At 41.8% G+C, this 16,969-nt stretch overlaps 2 protein-coding genes across 4 annotated transcripts in view; one reads left to right on the top strand and one right to left on the bottom strand.

Annotated features, from left to right (window-relative positions):
- The window catches only part of LOC110521231 (neuroplastin), a 50,197-nt gene extending 49,005 nt beyond the window's left edge, over nucleotides 1-1,192 (bottom strand). For both annotated transcript variants that reach the window (XM_036968919.1, XM_036968920.1), the window contains exon 1: nucleotides 952-1,192. In XM_036968919.1, the coding sequence (XP_036824814.1) occupies nucleotides 952-1,042 (91 nt within the window). In that variant the 5' untranslated portion in view covers nucleotides 1,043-1,192. The remainder of the gene's footprint in view (nucleotides 1-951) is intronic.
- LOC118945790 (calcium homeostasis modulator protein 6-like) lies at nucleotides 1,141-11,234 on the top strand. 2 transcript variants are annotated; one of them, XR_005040907.1, is made up of 2 exons: nucleotides 1,141-1,263; nucleotides 10,748-10,858. XR_005040907.1 is itself a non-coding variant. In XM_036968921.1 (2 exons), exons 1-2 carry the CDS (start codon nucleotides 9,106-9,108, stop codon nucleotides 10,874-10,876), a joined length of 693 nt encoding a protein of 230 aa, XP_036824816.1. In that variant the 5' UTR covers nucleotides 9,082-9,105; the 3' UTR covers nucleotides 10,877-11,234. The 2 variants fall into 2 exon arrangements, 1 of the variants encoding a protein (XP_036824816.1); XM_036968921.1 differs by lacking the exon at nucleotides 1,141-1,263 and adding an exon at nucleotides 9,082-9,669 and having other exon boundaries at nucleotides 10,748-11,234.
- The last annotated feature ends 5,735 nt before the right edge of the window (nucleotides 11,235-16,969 follow it).

Genomic DNA, 16,969 nt, shown 5'->3' with positions numbered 1-16,969 from the left:
CCATGATGGGTATAGGGAACAGTATCATGTATTAGGCCAAACCTATCCATGTTACATTGAACTGGGTGAATGGAATGTGAATAGCAGTCATCCGATATGCTTTAATAGAAACAAGGCCATGCTCATTAAAAAATTATTGTCCTCCCTCATCTTAAACAGCACCAACCACCACTAGTGATGTACCATGACCTGACCAGTCGCAGGTGAATGTACTATTAATGTAGCCTACTTGTTATTTGAAATGACAAGGAGGGAGAACGTTTTGTTTTGTTTGGGGGGGGGGCTGGTAGGACATAGACTATGGATGGTCGATGATATCACAGCTTACTTTACTGTGCATGATGATTTCTGAATCATGCCCCTCTCCTTTAACCTTCTGTACGTATTTGTCCTTGTTATAAACCAACCAACGGCCCCTCCGATCACGTTCAAGTCCCCTTCACATTCTAATGACGATTTAACAGTCATAAAGATTTAACGTACAAACTACAAAATGTATTTTGTGGACACAGATTAACTAGTCTAAATGTTTATCTGGATGTTTAATTTTAAAGTAGTAGTGTTTATATTAATAACGGAAACCATCAAAGATATGGTTTATTTGACCGTTTATAACAAATATCTCGCATGGGAGATATTATTCCGTTCTAATTTCATTACATTTAAAGCCTTTATTCTGTCATTCTATTCACTGCAGTGACTGGGTATGAACATAAATAATTAAATAAAATATATAAGAGGGTTCTATTTTCTACTATGCACTGAAAATCATGTGGATAATATAAGTCAATATTCACTGCAATGATTTGACGCACAAAATTACAATCCTGAGCAACGATATGATTTTAAAGCTTAATCATTGTGTCTCCAGTCAAAAACCCGCATGAAGCCATGATGTCCCGGTATTTCTATCAATCCGCAGGCAGGCAGGCGTGCACTTCACATTCTTACCGTTCTGTGAGGAGACCAAATGAAGCATCAGCACTCCAATGAACGCCACCGAGACCGACATAATTTCTGCTCTTCTTTTTCCAGCTAGCATCGACTCGGGTGGACGATTGTAGATGCCGGTAGCGGGGAAATTGGGTGGGGTGGTCTGAATGATTGTGTGAGTGGACCGGGTTACCGGGTAGATACCGAGCTGATGGAAGAGAGCGGCCCCGTCTAATTCTCCAATCAGGTCACGCAAAAACAGCGGCGCGCTCGCTCACCAGAAGGGTGCTGACGCCACCTGTGCAGTGCCTGGTGCGCAGTGATAAAATGGTCAGTGCCTAACCTTAACCCCTGCTCTTACCCTAGCCTTAACAATAACCCTTACCATCTTACATTTCAACTGCAATAGGGGGGTAGAGAGATCACAAGTGGAACAATTTAATCATGGTTTGTGCTAAGGAAGGAAGGAAGGAAGGGGGAAAACTCATGAATATCCATGAGTCTTGACATAGAACCCGTCGGATGATTGGTTGAGCCTTCTTGAGTGCATGTCACTGAGCCCTTACCAAAACATACAACATGGCGGACAATTTCTCTCGCCTTGGATCTGAAACCAGTAGTAACCACCAACTTCAATCAGTTATTTGTTAGTAACAATTGAAATACGAATCTGACAATCCCGCCGAGGAGGGCATGCTACGGTGTTTGATTCATATCGGGCATTTTCTTATGAAACTCAACTAGCTCGACATGCCAGGGGACATACTGTAGGCTTCCGGAGCCATCGGGTTAGCTAGTTATTAGCTAGTTATTATTCCACCATGGGCAACAACAACTAGTTACCAGTTCGTTTTCAGCTAAATATGTTCCAACTCATAGTTAGTTTATCCAGTGACCACCGCATTTAGAAGAATAGCAACTCTAGCAAGCTGGCTGGCTAGCATGCTAACACACTGGCCATGCATTAGTCATTACCAGACCGTTTGTGGAAAGGTTAAAAAAAATTCGTTTGCCCCCTTTTTTGAATGATCGGACAGTGAAACTAAAATAGATTGTTAGCTAGCTGGTGAGGGTTTCATTTATTTCCCAATTCATTTGGTGATCAAGCTGAAGCTGTGTTTCACAGCTCGGTCGGTGCTAACTGCTCATGTTATGCCGGCAGGTTTGCCAGTTCAAAAATGTCTAGACTAACCACTCAAAACCCACCCACAAGGCCTGAAAACTGTCCCAATATGGGGGGTTTTCGCAGCAAGAGGGAGTTGCCACATTTATCCAATAACTAACTAACTAAACTAATTTGAATAAACTACACTCGCCAGATAATTTTCCATTAATGGATGTCGATTTAACTCGTTTGACTGCTATGATTAAATAACGAGACCCGAGGAGGTGTGGTAAATGGCCAATATACCTTGGCAAAGGACTGTTAGAGTGCCTGAACACAGCCCTTGTATATTGGCCATATATCACAAACCCCCGAGGTGGCTTATTGCTATTATAAACGGGTTACCAACGTAATTAGAGCAGTAAAAATGTTTTGTCATACCCGTGGTATACGGCTGTTAGCCAATCAGCATTCAGGGCTCAAACCACCCAGTTTATAATTGTAAATAAATCCCCTTTGGCGTGTGCATAACTAAATGCGACTGGAGAGTTTGAGTGATGAAAGTTGGACAGAGGTTCTCGAAATCAGCGCAAGAAACACTTGGATGAACTTTTTAAAAAATAAGGCAATTGTGACTTGTTATGTTCCAGATGTTAAGACTACAACCCGTTATAAATTGCCTATTTGAACGATTGACTTGTCAAGATGACCCCACCACAGTCTGAAACGGACACACAGACACCTGGCTAAGCCCTGACCTCAGTTTGCAGTCAGGCTTTACTGGGACTTTTAATCCAATTTCACTGTCAACTCAGCCGTCCAACAGCATTAGTACATGGTGGCAATCATTCTGGAAATGATCGATCTTATCTTGTGTCTGAATGACCAAAACATTTCTCTCTCCTAGGCTAAATGATAAACACTAGGCCTACTGTAAACCCTTCATGTTAACTTTACATGACACCTTCCATTGCTTTTTGACCATCCCTGAAAGAATTAGGCCTACAATTAATTGCAAGCTCATACAAAGGTAAAGTTGAAAGGCAATGACAGAAAACTTTCAACACAAATGTGGTTCATATGTATACAGTACAAGCATGAATCGATTCATTGCTACCCCATATTTCAGGTAAACCAGCAAAAAGAACGAACCAATTTGTAGTCTGAATGTTGTCCGAGCGTTCCTAGAACAGTGCAGTTCTGCTGCCACCTAATGTACAGATACTGTAGATCAGTGGTGGAGAAAAAAAAAGTCTCAAGTATTAAACTTGAGTAAAAATTTAAAAGCCAGGAGCACACTCCAACACTCAGCCATTCATTTACAAACAAAAGCATTTGTGTTTAGTGAGTCTGCCAGATAAGAGGGACTAGGGACGACCAGAGATGTTCTCTTGACAAAGTGCGTGACCATTGGACCATTTTCCTGTCAAATTGTAACGAGTACTTTTGGGTGTCAGGGAAAATGTATGGACCACTAGGCTACCTGCCACCTCTACACTCTAACCACTACGCTACCTGCCACCCCTACACTCTAACCACTAGGCTACCTGCCACCTCCACACTCTAACCACTAGGCTACCTGCCACCCCTACACTCTAACCACTAGGCTACCCTGCCACCTCTACACTCTAACCACTAGGCTACCCTGCCACCTCTACACTCTAACCACTAGGCTACCTGCCACCCCTACACTCTAACCACTAGGCTACCTGCCACCCCTACACTCTAACCACTAGGCTACCTGCCACCTCCACACTCTAACCACTAGGCTACCTGCCACCTCTACACTCTAACCACTAGGCTACCTGCCACCTCTACACTCTAACCACTAGGCTACCTGCCACCTCTACACTCTAACCACTAGGCTACCCTGCCACCTCTACACTCTAACCACTAGGCTACCCTGCCACCTCTACACTCTAACCACTAGGCTACCTGCCACCTCTACACTCTAACCACTAGGCTACCTGCCACCTCTACACTCTAACCACTAGGCTACCTGCCACCTCTACACTCTAACCACTACGCTACCTGCCACCTCTACACTCTAACCACTAGGCTACCTGCCACCTCTACACTCTAACCACTAGGCTACCCTGCCACCTCTACACTCTAACCACTAGGCTACCTGCCACCTCTACACTCTAACCACTAGGCTACCTGCCACCTCTACACTCTAACCACTAGGCTACCTGCCACCTCTACACTCTAGCCACTACGCTACCTGCCGCCCTATTGACAGTGTATGATAAATAATACTTCTAATGTTTAGTTTTTTTAAACACAAAAAAAACCCACTTGTTCTCATTTGAATCTGACGTTTATCGCAACGAGTAGCATTGCAAAAATACAACGGAAATAGATCTACCAAATCAACTAGTCATTTCTTATTTATTTTATTTTATTTTTACATATGAACAAAATAGACAAAATAGACAATGAAACAAATCATGGATGCTATATTAGACAATCAGTGATAAACACAACACAACGAAGAGTAGAAAGAGTAGCTGCTGCCTTGGTATGTTGTGGTCTGCCTTGGTATGTTATGGTCTGCCTTGGTATGTTATGGTCTGCCTTGGTATGTTGTGGTCTGCCTTGGTATGTTATGGTCTGCCTTGGTATGTTATGGTCTGCCTTGGTATGTTATGGTCTGCCTTGGTATGTTGTGGTCTGCCTTGGTATGTTATGGTCTGCCTTGGTATGTTGTGGTCTGCCTTGGTATGTTATGGTCTGCCTTGGTATGTTGTGGTCTGCCTTGGTATGTTGTGGTCTGCCTTGGTATGTTATGGTCTGCCTTGGTATGTTATGGTCTGCCTTGGTATGTTATGGTCTGCCTTGGTATGTTGTGGTCTGCCTTGGTATGTTATGGTCTGCCTTGGTATGTTGTGGTCTGCCTTGGTATGTTATGGTCTGCCTTGGTATGTTGTGGTCTGCCTTGGTATGTTATGGTCTGCCTTGGTATGTTGTGGTCTGCCTTGGTATGTTGTGGTCTGCCTTGGTATGTTATGGTCTGCCTTGGTATGTTATGGTCTGCCTTGGTATGTTGTGGTCTGCCTTGGTATGTTGTGGTCTGCCTTGGTATGTTGTGGTCTGCCTTGGTATGTTATGGTCTGCCTTGGTATGTTGTGGTCTGCCTTGGTATGTTATGGTCTGCCTTGGTATGTTGTGGTCTGCCTTGGTATGTTGTGGTCTGCCTTGGTATGTTATGGTCTGCCTTGGTATGTTGTGGTCTGCCTTGGTATGTTGTGGTCTGCCTTGGTATGTTGTGGTCTGCCTTGGTATGTTGTGGTCTGCCTTGGTATGTTATGGTCTGCCTTGGCGGCAGCTAATGGGGATCCATAATATATACAATACTACTGTATATACTTGTCCAGATATATATATTTTTTATGGATCTAATAAAAACTTATTTTAATGTTATGGTAATTACTAATGTATACACATTGTATTAAATATATAACATTTCGATATGGCTGTGGTCTACTATAGAGTTTCCTTTAAATTACATTTGTCTTCTTTTTTAACATTTAAAGCATCTTTTCAGATAGCGTTCCTTGAATAACGTTTTAGATCAATAAGATACACATCATGTCTTATGGCACTTTACTGTTGCGAGTAAAAGTACACACCCTTTGCACAGTCCTTAAAATTACATCTCAAATACTTTCGTTTCTTCCCCCTACCGATCTACACAACTCACTACACAACACTATACACAACCCACTACATAACTTACTATACAACCCACTACACACAACCCACTACATAACTTACTATACAACCCACTACACACAACTCACTACACAACCCACTACATAACCTACTACACAACCTACTATAAAACCCACTACACAACCTACTATAAAACCCACTGCATAACCTACTACACAACCTAATACATAACCCACTACACAACCTACTACACAGCCCACTACATAACCCACTACATAACCTACTACATAACCTACTACATAACCCACTACACAACCTACTACACAGCTCACTACATAACCCACTACATAACCTACTACATAACTTACTATACAACCCACTACACACAACCCACTACACAACCTACTATAAAACCCACTACATAACCTACTACACAACCCACTACACAATCTACTACACAGCCCACTACATAACCCACTACATAACCTACTACATAACTTACTACACAACCCACTACACAACCTACTACACAGCCCACTACATAACCCACTACATAACCTACTACATAACTTACTATACAACCCACTACACACAACCCACTACACAACCTACTATAAAACCCACTACATAACCTACTACATAACCCACTACACAACCTACTACACAGCCCACTACATAACCCACTACATAACCTACTACATAACTTACTGTACAACCCACTACACACAACCCACTACACAACCTACTATAAAACCCACTACATAACCTACTACATAACCCACTACACAGCCCACTACATAACCTACTACATAACCCACTACATAACCTACTACATAACCTACTACACAACCCACTACATAACCTACTACACAACCCACTACATAACCTACTACACAACCCACTACACAACCTACTATAAAACCCACTACATAACATACTATACAACCCACTACACAACCTACTATAAAACCCACTACATAACCTACTATAAAACCCACTACATAACCTACTATAAAACCCACTACATAACCTACTACATAACTTACTATACTACACACAACCCACTACACAACCTACTATAAAACCCACTACATAACCTACTATAAAACACACTACATAACCTACTACACAACCCACTACACAACCTACTACAAAACCCACTACATAACTTACTATACAACCCACTACACAACCTACTATAAAACCCACTACATAACCTACTATAAAACCCACTACACAACCTACTACACAACCCACTACACAACCTACTACAAAACCCACTACACAACCTACTATAAAACCCACTACATAACCTACTGTACAACCCACTACACAACCTACTATAAAACCCACTACATAACCTACTATACAACCCACTACATATCTTACTATACAACCCACTACACAAACTATTGTACAACCCACTACACAAGCTACTGTACAACCCACTACACAACCTACTATAAAACCCACTACATAACTTACTATACAACCCACTACACAACCTACTATAAAACCCACTACATAACCTACTATAAAACCCACTACATAACCTACTACATAACTTACTATACAACCCACTACACACAACCCACTACACAACCTACTACACAACTTACTATACAACCCACTACATAACCTACTGTACAACCCACTACACAACCTACTATAAAACCCACTACATAACTTACTATACACCCACTACACAACCTACTATAAAACCCACTACATAACTTACTGTACAACCCACTACACAACCTACTATAAAACCCACTACACAACCTACTATAAAACCCACTACATAACTTACTATACAACCCACTACACAACCTACTATAAAACCCACTACACAACCTACTATAAAACTCACTACATAACCTACTGCACAACCCATTACACAACCCACTATAAAACCCACTACATAACCCACTACACAACCCACTACGTAACCTACTACATAACCCACTACATAACCTACTACACAACCTACTACATAACCTACTACATAACCCACTACATAACCTAATATAAAACCCACTACATAACCTACTGTACAACCCACTACACAGTGTTTTTGGCATTAGAATTTTTGTTATTGTACCACTTACAAACACAACTCTAACTCAGAGATAGGTATTCAGAAGACTTAGAGGAAACTCTGCCATTTTACCTGGGCTTTGCTCCTTTCATATTTATTTTGATCCTGACACACTCCCAAGTCCCTGCCGGTGACAAGCATACCCATAACATGATGCAGCCACCACAATATTGCAAGATAACATGATGCTGCCACCAAAATACTTGAAAATATAGAGGATTTCACTTTGTATTCTGTTTTATTGGATTTGACCCAACCCTGTAGTTTGAATCTTTTTTTAGTACTATTTAAAAATAAAAATATATCATTTTAATTTACCGTGTTACTTAACTGCGTTTTTGCAAAGGTCTGAATATTGCTGTTCATCAATGACTCCCAACCAAATTTACTGAGCTTGAGCTGAGCAATTTTGACAAACACAATGAATAAATGTGGCCAAGAGTTGTGCAAAGTTGGTAGAATCTAATTCACAATGATTCACAGCTGTAATGGCTGCCAAAGGTACTTTTGTTTTTTATTTTTAATTCACTTGGAAAATTATTTCAAATTTTTCCTTCACTTTAGAAATGTGGAATAGGTTGTGCACATCGGTAGGAAAGAAATCAAATTTTATAAAATGTTTATATTTTATTTTAAGGCAGCAAAATGTGAAGACTGTGCAAGGGGTGTGTAGACTTTTACTAAGCACTGTATGCGTCCCTCCACTATATATATTACATATTTAGATGTCAACCCTCAACATGTATAATATCATATGCATAGAACATTCCGGATTCACATCTGCATACAATATACAGGTGTAGGATCTTAATTTGATCACCTTGTTGTTGCAGGAGATGTCGTGCTCAGCAGGAAATGCAAACTTGGATTGTATTCAAGGTTTAAAAAGGCTTCCACTTAAAAATGTCAGACTTAATTTGCCCTAACTAAAAATGTATCAACCGATGCAAAAATATCCATTCATTATAATCCACACAATAATAAAAATGTCCTATTGCTGCAGGATTAGTTTCCTGCTGTGAGAAACTGGGCAAATTAAGATCCTAAACCTGTAGAGACATCACATTCCCGTGACATAAACTTTCCCTCCACTCTATAGCACCCACCCTCTCTCGGGGTCTGAGGGGAGGGTTCATCTCCCTGGACACCATGTCTGTCAGCCCCACAGGGCCAATGGGTTGTATAAACCCAGACACAGCGGCTACGCCTTCCTTTGATGTCAACCAACGAGACCAGAAATGTGTATTCTGTGCCTCGAGGGCAAAGCCTTCCCACAAAACCAGTGTTAACCATCATGCATCACTGGAGCTCCTGCATGTCTGCATATTCTACCACCGCTCTCCTCTCTCAGACTTCTCAGTCTCTGTTCACACTTTATGTAGTGTCATCTAGTATGGAAAGGAGGCAACAATGGCTCTCCCGACTGAAGAGTGAATTCGGCAACAGCCCCTTGGTCTCCAACGTGGCTTTCGGCTTCATCCTGATGGGCTTGGAGAAGCTGGTTGAGCTGGAGTTCGAGTGTCCGTGCGACCCCAAATGGAACGGGCTGTTTTCTTCCGCCTTCTTCGTCATTCCAGCTATCATGGCCTTCATGCTGATGCTAATCATCCAGGACTGCAGGTACGACCTGAGCGGCTGCCCCAGGACAGTGTCCATCTCCAGCCTGGTTCCGCCCATCGTCTGGCTGATCCTGCTCTTCCTGGATGGACAGTACTTTGCGTGCGCGCTAACAGACTGGAACGGCAGGTTTGTGATTGTTGACAAGGCGGCTCCTCAGAAGTGGTGTGAGCCGCCGCATGACGACGGCACGCTGCAGGATCTCATGGTGCACTCTCAGGAATTATTTGTGGAGTCTCAGGTGAGGAAAACACACTGGGATCAGTTTCCCGGATGAAGATTATGCCTTGTCCTGGACTAAAACACACTATCAATGGAAATGTTTCAATGACAAGGATTTTTAGTCCAGGACTATGCTTAATCTGGGTCTGGTAAACCGGCCCCTGATTTTTATTGTTGGTGTCTGTGCCATTAAGAAAAGCAAAGTATATCATAAAACTATTAAAAAAAAATGTGTTTATGATGAATAGATATTTTTTGTTGTTGTTGTAATGTGTGTCTATACTGAACAGGCTTATTCTTCCTTGACCCTCGTACATGTGGGGTGATAGGTAGCATAGAGGTGGGCCAGACAACTGGAGGCTCGCCGGTTCGATTCCCAGGTCCAACGGGAAACATTTCCTACATATTGTTTCCTGACATTGTGCCCATGAGCAATGCACTTAGGCATTGCTCCAGGGTCGAAGCACTGCGGTTGACCCTGTGCTTTCATCCCATCTGTATGTGTGTCTTGGTTTTCATGGGGGGGTTGACTTGTAAGCAAGAAAACACAGTTCTGTTTTCCAAGTAGCACACGGGATACAAACCCAGGTCTCCCACGGGAGCAACCAACGTCTTAGACCAATAGGAAATTCACTATTGGGCACTGGGCAGACACTGGTTTTGAAGTTCGCAGGCAGAGTTACCTCCTCACGTGACCATAAAAATAAAATAAAATTAACTAGGCAAGTCAGTAAAAAACGAATTCATATTTACAATGACGGCCTACCCTGGCAACGCTGGGACAATTGTGCACCACCCTATGGGACTCCCAATCACGGCTAGTTGTGATACAGCCTGGATTCAAACCAGGGTGTCTGTAGTGACACCTCTAGCACTGAGATGCAGTGCCTTTAGACCGCTGAACCAGGGTCTGTAGTGATGCCTCTAGCACTGAGATGCAGTGCCTTTAGACCGCTGAACCAGGGTCTGTAGTGACGCCTCTAGCAGAGATGCAGTGCCTTAGACCGCTACGCCACTCAGGCGGCCCCCTGACCGACTCATGTCCACTACATCCACAAGATGTATTTTCTTCTAATGAAGTCTTCTTCTCCTTCTAGGTTATTGGTATTGCTCTGTTGATATTCATCTGTGTGGGACTCATAGTGTACGTGATCAGAGAGAGCTGCCAGCAGGAAGAGGAACTGCAGGAAGTCAACAACACTTACGAGATGTATGAGATGACATGACTTCGAACAACATCGTTAAGCCAAAACCTGTTTTTTGAAGCTAAGGGGAAGAGAATTCATAATGTTTTCTCTACAAATGCCTCAAGACAGCAAGACCTTGTTTCTCCAGCAACTTCTAAAGGGAAGGGAACACTGCCGGTACCTCCCTCTCCAACCAAGGTGCATGAACAGAGGTGCAAACTGGAGGAGAGGAGGAAATTCGCCAACTCTTGGCGATAGAAATGCTTGTTCTTGTTAAAAACCAACATGTTTTGGCCTGTAGCCTTCTTCAGGGTCCAGTGACTTTTACCTTTCCTGCAAACTGTACATGAATGTTATACGTTTGGAAATGATACTTTTCTGATGAACAGTTTTTTATCGTAGCGGGGGGGGGGGGAGGGTATTTTTGTAGGTCTATCTGCGCTTTAGAAATGTTCTCTGTAGGTGTCAAAATGTGTCCCAATTTTTGTAAATATTAAAATGTGTTAAGGTATGGTCACGTTTGTATGTAAGGTAGTTATATCGACTAATAAAATAATTTTTTCCTAATTTTTTTGGATAGATTTGGTCAGGTTGCGTTGACATCAAATAGCCCAGCTATAATTTATACTCAACAATCAAATAGGAGCTTTTACAAACATCGGTACAAATGATGTGTTTATTCAATTAGGTGACGTCTGTACCTCTATTTGCCAAACAGCAGATGGACTCACACACGCTATCTGGCACAATTTCTGAGACCCAGCAGGAGCTGTGGACATAAATATCGACTCCCAGTTTTAACCCCAACCCTGGTTACTGGGCTGTCTAATGTGTCACCTCTTGTTTTGAGCTTTGGTTACATTGTGGACATTCTAAGACCAGGACAAGGGTACAAAGTAACAAAGGTCATTTTACTTGTGCGTGAGTTAGTCCCTGTGTTCAATGGATTATGACAATTTAGCAGGTTATCATTGGTCCCAGCACAGAATATCTGGCATGGAACTGACCCGGTGCTGTGGGAGTCAAAGGTCAGTTTGAAGCTCAGTTGGTCGTTACTCAGTTTCTGATTGTCTCAGTCCAGGGACTAATGTCTGGAGTGATAGACACTGCATCCTGCCTTTTGTCGACAGGGGCAGTTTGTTATCAACCTGCCCCAGTAAGGATAGAATTGTTAGGGTTCAAATATTAATAGAAACATCGGGAGTAGTAAACGCATCCGACCTGATCCCAGATCTGTGCTTGTCTTTCCAACTATTAAAGACCCACATAAGTTGTCAAGACAACACAAACAGATCTGGGACCAGGCTACGTACTATTCTAAAAACATGAAAACAAAGTAACTTACAAAGGAAGAGGAAGCTTTCCACCCTCCGGGTAAAAGTGGGCCCATTACTTCTGAAGCAGCCATAGGGTTTCAACGATCCTCGCAGCAGAAGATAACTTTCCATTTACAGTGACAGAATGTCGGCCAATCATGATTGATACGACGAATGAGGTCATCATGACATTTTCCCTCCTCTATGTCACTGTCTGTCTCTCGAGTATACCGCATTAGATTTTTTTTTGAATCCATATGTTCAATAAAATTGAGAATGACGCATTATATACGGAAAATATATATTTTGACATTGATAAAATATTCATTTTATGGATAAAATATGAATGGTATTGATCATTTGCTGATTGATCAATGAATATATTCATATCTCAAAACATGACTTAATCACTTCACTTTAATCCTACAAAACGCAAAACCCATCTTACGTCTGCCAGGCAAGCCGGGGTTACGAGCAACACCCACATCAGCAGAGTCGCTTTCATATCAGCTGAAGTGGGGACACAATCCAGGACATTTTATGGGAGTTTGTCCTCAGGTGACGAGCTCCTTTATGTCTCTTAACAAAGTCGATTCGGAAACACTGCCTTGTAGAGTGGTTTAATGGCTTGGCCTCTGTGCAGTCTAGGCAACCTCTGCATGACAACCACTTCTCTGTCCATAGTGACGATGTCAACCATCTTAGCTGCTCCCCTCGCCTAGACCTTGGAGAGGTTGTCGGGCGGGTCGAAGGCGAGAATGAGGCCGACAAGGAGGACGCCATGGTAGATGGCCTCCTGGAATTTGTTGGTTCCTCAGTGGGCTACGAAGGCCCGGGTCTTGGGGTGTCTCAAGAGGTCCTTCTGGAGGAGTCAGTTCACCAGGCAGGTGTTGTTACACAAGGTGGAGGGTTGCTTTCCCGGTATACATGAGGGTCACAACAGAACCACAATGAAAATGCATGTTGACTTTTGTTTTTAATTCAATGGGTCCAGACACAGATAAAGCCTGGTCCTGAACCAAAAAGCTCAATGGAGAATAACCATTGAAATAGTTTTTTTAGTCCGTGTTCGGTAACGTTTATTTACAATTTGTCCAAAAGATTCATTCATATATTCATCCTTCAAGGATCTATCCATCCATCCATCCATCCATCCATACCTCCATCCATCCATACCTCCATCCATCCATCCATCCATCCATCCATCCATCCATACCTCCAGATGACTTTCTAAGGCAGACTTTCTAAAGTCCCTAGAGTCATCATGGGTATGAATCATGGGTTTCTATGAATATTTGAACCCTAACAATTCTATCCTTACTTGGGGGTGGCAGGTAGCCTAGTGTTTAGAGTGTTTGACTTGCAACCAAAAGGTTGCAAGATCAAATCCCCTGAGCTGACAAGGTAAAAATCTGTCGTTCTGACCCTGAACAAGGCAGTTAACCCACTGTTTCGAGGCCGTCATTGAAAATAAGAATTTGTTCTTAACTGACTTGCCTAGTTAAATAAAATAAATCATGACCAAAGTCCTCCAGGTCCTGTGGAAGAGGAACCCACCCATATTCGGCATGAGACAGAAATCTGATTTCTGGAAGGCGGCGTTGTAACCGGTTTGTACCAGGTTCTGTGATAAATGCCATGGAGTACAGTGCCTTCAGAAAGTATTCACACCCATTCACTTTTTCTACATTTTGTTGTTGGAGATGTTTGTCACTGGCCTACACACAATACCCCATAATATCAAAGTGTTTCATTTTTTACAAATTAATGAAAAGTTGAAATGTCTTGGGTCAATAACTATTCAACCCCGTTGTTATTTTTATTTATTTATTTAACCTTTATTTAACTTGGCAAGTCAGTTAAGAACAAATTCTTGTTTACATTGACGGCCTACCAAAAGGCAAAAGGCCTCCTGCGGGGACGGGGGCTGGGATTAAAAATTTAAAATAACATAAATATAGGACAAAACACACATCACGACAACAGAGACAACACAACACTACATAAAGAGAGACCTAAGACAACAACATAGCAAGGCAGCAACACATGACAACACAGCATGGTAGCAACACAACATGACAACAACATGGTAGCAACACAACATGGTAGCAGCACAACATGACAACAACATGGCAGCAACACAACGTGGTAGCAGCACAAAACATGGTACAAACATTCTTGGGTAAGCCTAAATAAGTTCAGGAGTAAACATTTGCTTAACAAGTCACAAAATAAGTTGCATGGACTCACTCTGTATGCAATAATAGTGTTTAACCTGATTTTTGAATAACTACTTCATATCTGTACCCAACACATACAGATCATTGTAAGGTCCTTCAGTCGATCAGTGAATTTCAAACACAGATTCAACCATAAAAACCAGGGAGGTTTTCCAAAGCCTCACAAAGAAGGGCACCTATTGGTAGATGGGTAAACAATGAATATCACTTTGAGCATGATGGAAGTTACCAATTACACTTTGGATGATGTCTCAATACACCCAGTCACTACAAAGATACAGGTGCCCTCCCTAACTCAGTTGCCGGAGACAAAGGAAACTGCTCAGGGATTTCACCATGAGGCCAATGGTGACTTTGAAATGGTTACAGAGTTTAACGATAGGAGAAAACTGATGATGTATCAACAACATTTTAGTCACTCCACAATACTGACCTAATTGACAGAGTGAAAAGAAGTACGTCTGTACAGAATAAAAATATTCCAAAACATGCATCCTGTTTGCAACAAGGCACTAAAGTAAAACTGCAAAGAATGTGGCAAAGCAATTTACTTTTTGTCCGGAATACAAAAGGGTTATGTTTGGGGCAAATCTAAACACATTATTGAGTACCACTCTCCATATTTTTAAGCATAGTGGTGGCTGCATCGTGATGGGTATGCTTGTAATCGTTAAGGACTGGGGAGTTTTTCAGGATAAAAAAAAATAATGGAATGAAGCTAAGCACAGGCAAAATCCTGGAGGAAAACCTGGTCCAGTCTGCTTTCCACATGACGCTGGGAGATTAAATAACCTTTTCAGCACAACACAAGGCCAAATATACACTGGAGTTGTTTACCAAGAAGACAGTGAATTTTCCTGAGTGCTGAGTTACAGTTACAGACCTAAAAATGGTTGTCTGGCTATGATCAAAAACTAATTTGACAGAGCTTGAAGAATTTTGAAAAAAAATTATGGGCAAATATTGTACAATCCAGGTGTGGAAAGCTCTTAGAGACTTACCCAGAAATACTCAGAGCTGTAATCGCTGCCAAAGGTGATTCTAACATGTTTTTACTTAGTGGGTTGAATACTTATCTGATCAAGATATATATTTACAAATGTTGTTAGAATGTTTTTGTGTAAAAATAATTACAATTAAATCCATTTTGATCCCACTTTGTAGCACAACAAAATGTGGGAAAAGTCAAGGGGGGGTGAATACTTTCTGTGTGCCCTAAGTCTCGAGAATGTAAGCTATGACGTTGGTGACTCTCCGGGGTAATTTCATCTTGTCTGTCAACTCTGTGGGTGTGAATGTGATGTAGGACAGAGGTGACGGGGCGATGACCAAATGAGCTTCACCGTGGATGGTCCATCTGACACTGTATACCAGAGGAAGATCGTCCCTCCACCAATCCCAGGATCCGTAAAACTTCCATCCTGGTGAGAATGGATCAACTCGCTGTCTTCAAGGACCCGAGCAATCATTTCAGCCATGTTCTTGTGAAATCCGAAAAAGGACACTTCAAGTGTCCTTGAGTGAAGCATGATTTTCGGATGTTTACTTCACCAAAGATGTTTTAATGGAAGGCACCAGTGTTAAAGGATGGTGATGTAGGTGTAGTGGGGGGAATTCTGCTTTATGTATTTCACTGGTCATTCCCAAAGCCAACACTTACTTTGGCCACCTTTCCTTCCAGTTCTCTGCTGCCTATGACGTGAATGAATTGCAAAAATCACGGAAGCTGGAGACTTATATCTCCCTCTCTAACTTTAAGCATCAGCTGTCAGAGCAGCTTACAGATCATTGTACAATACCTGTACACAGCCCATCTGTAAATGGCACACCCAACTACCTCATCCCCATATTGTTATTTATTTTTTTGCTCTTTTGCACCCCAGTATCTCCACTTGCACATCATCATCTGCACATCCATCACTCCAGTGTTCATGCTAAATTGTAATTATTTTGCCAATATGACCTATTTATTGCCTTACCTCCCCAACCTTACTACATTTAAATATCTTGTCATTTTAATTGATGACGGCCTCTCTTTCAAAATTGCATTTTCAACAACTTACCAAAAAATTGAAGCTGAAATTGGGATTTTATTTTAGGAATAAGGCCGGTTTTTCTTTTGAAGCCAGAAGGAGGCTAGTATCAGCTACATTTATGCCTTTACTAGACTATGGGGATATTTTATATATGAATGCTTCCGCTCAGTGTTTGAGATCAATTGACACTCTTTACCGTGGCACTTTGAGCTTTATTTTAAACTGCAAAACCCTTACGCACCACTGCACTTTGTATACCAGGGTTGGCTGGCCTTCTCTAGTCACTCGTAGGCTCAGTCACTGGTATACTTTTATTTAAAAAGCCATTTTGGGTTTACTACCTTTTTATATGTGCATTTTTATTGTTCAGAAATGTGGTGGGTACTCTCTTCATTCGCTGGACTTTATCCTGCTAACTGTTCCAAATGTCCGAACTGAATTTGGTAAAAGGGCTTTTATGTACTCTGCGCCATCGTCTTGGAACACCTTACAAAATACTTTTAAACTGGAAGAACTTGTCCCGATTGGTGTTTTTAAATC

The sequence above is a fragment of the Oncorhynchus mykiss genome, chromosome 30, assembly GCF_013265735.2.
Source record: "Oncorhynchus mykiss isolate Arlee chromosome 30, USDA_OmykA_1.1, whole genome shotgun sequence".
NCBI lineage: Eukaryota > Metazoa > Chordata > Actinopteri > Salmoniformes > Salmonidae > Oncorhynchus > Oncorhynchus mykiss.
The sequence above is the reverse complement of the archived record's forward strand: the minus strand, read 5'-3'. Positions and strand labels throughout refer to the sequence as shown.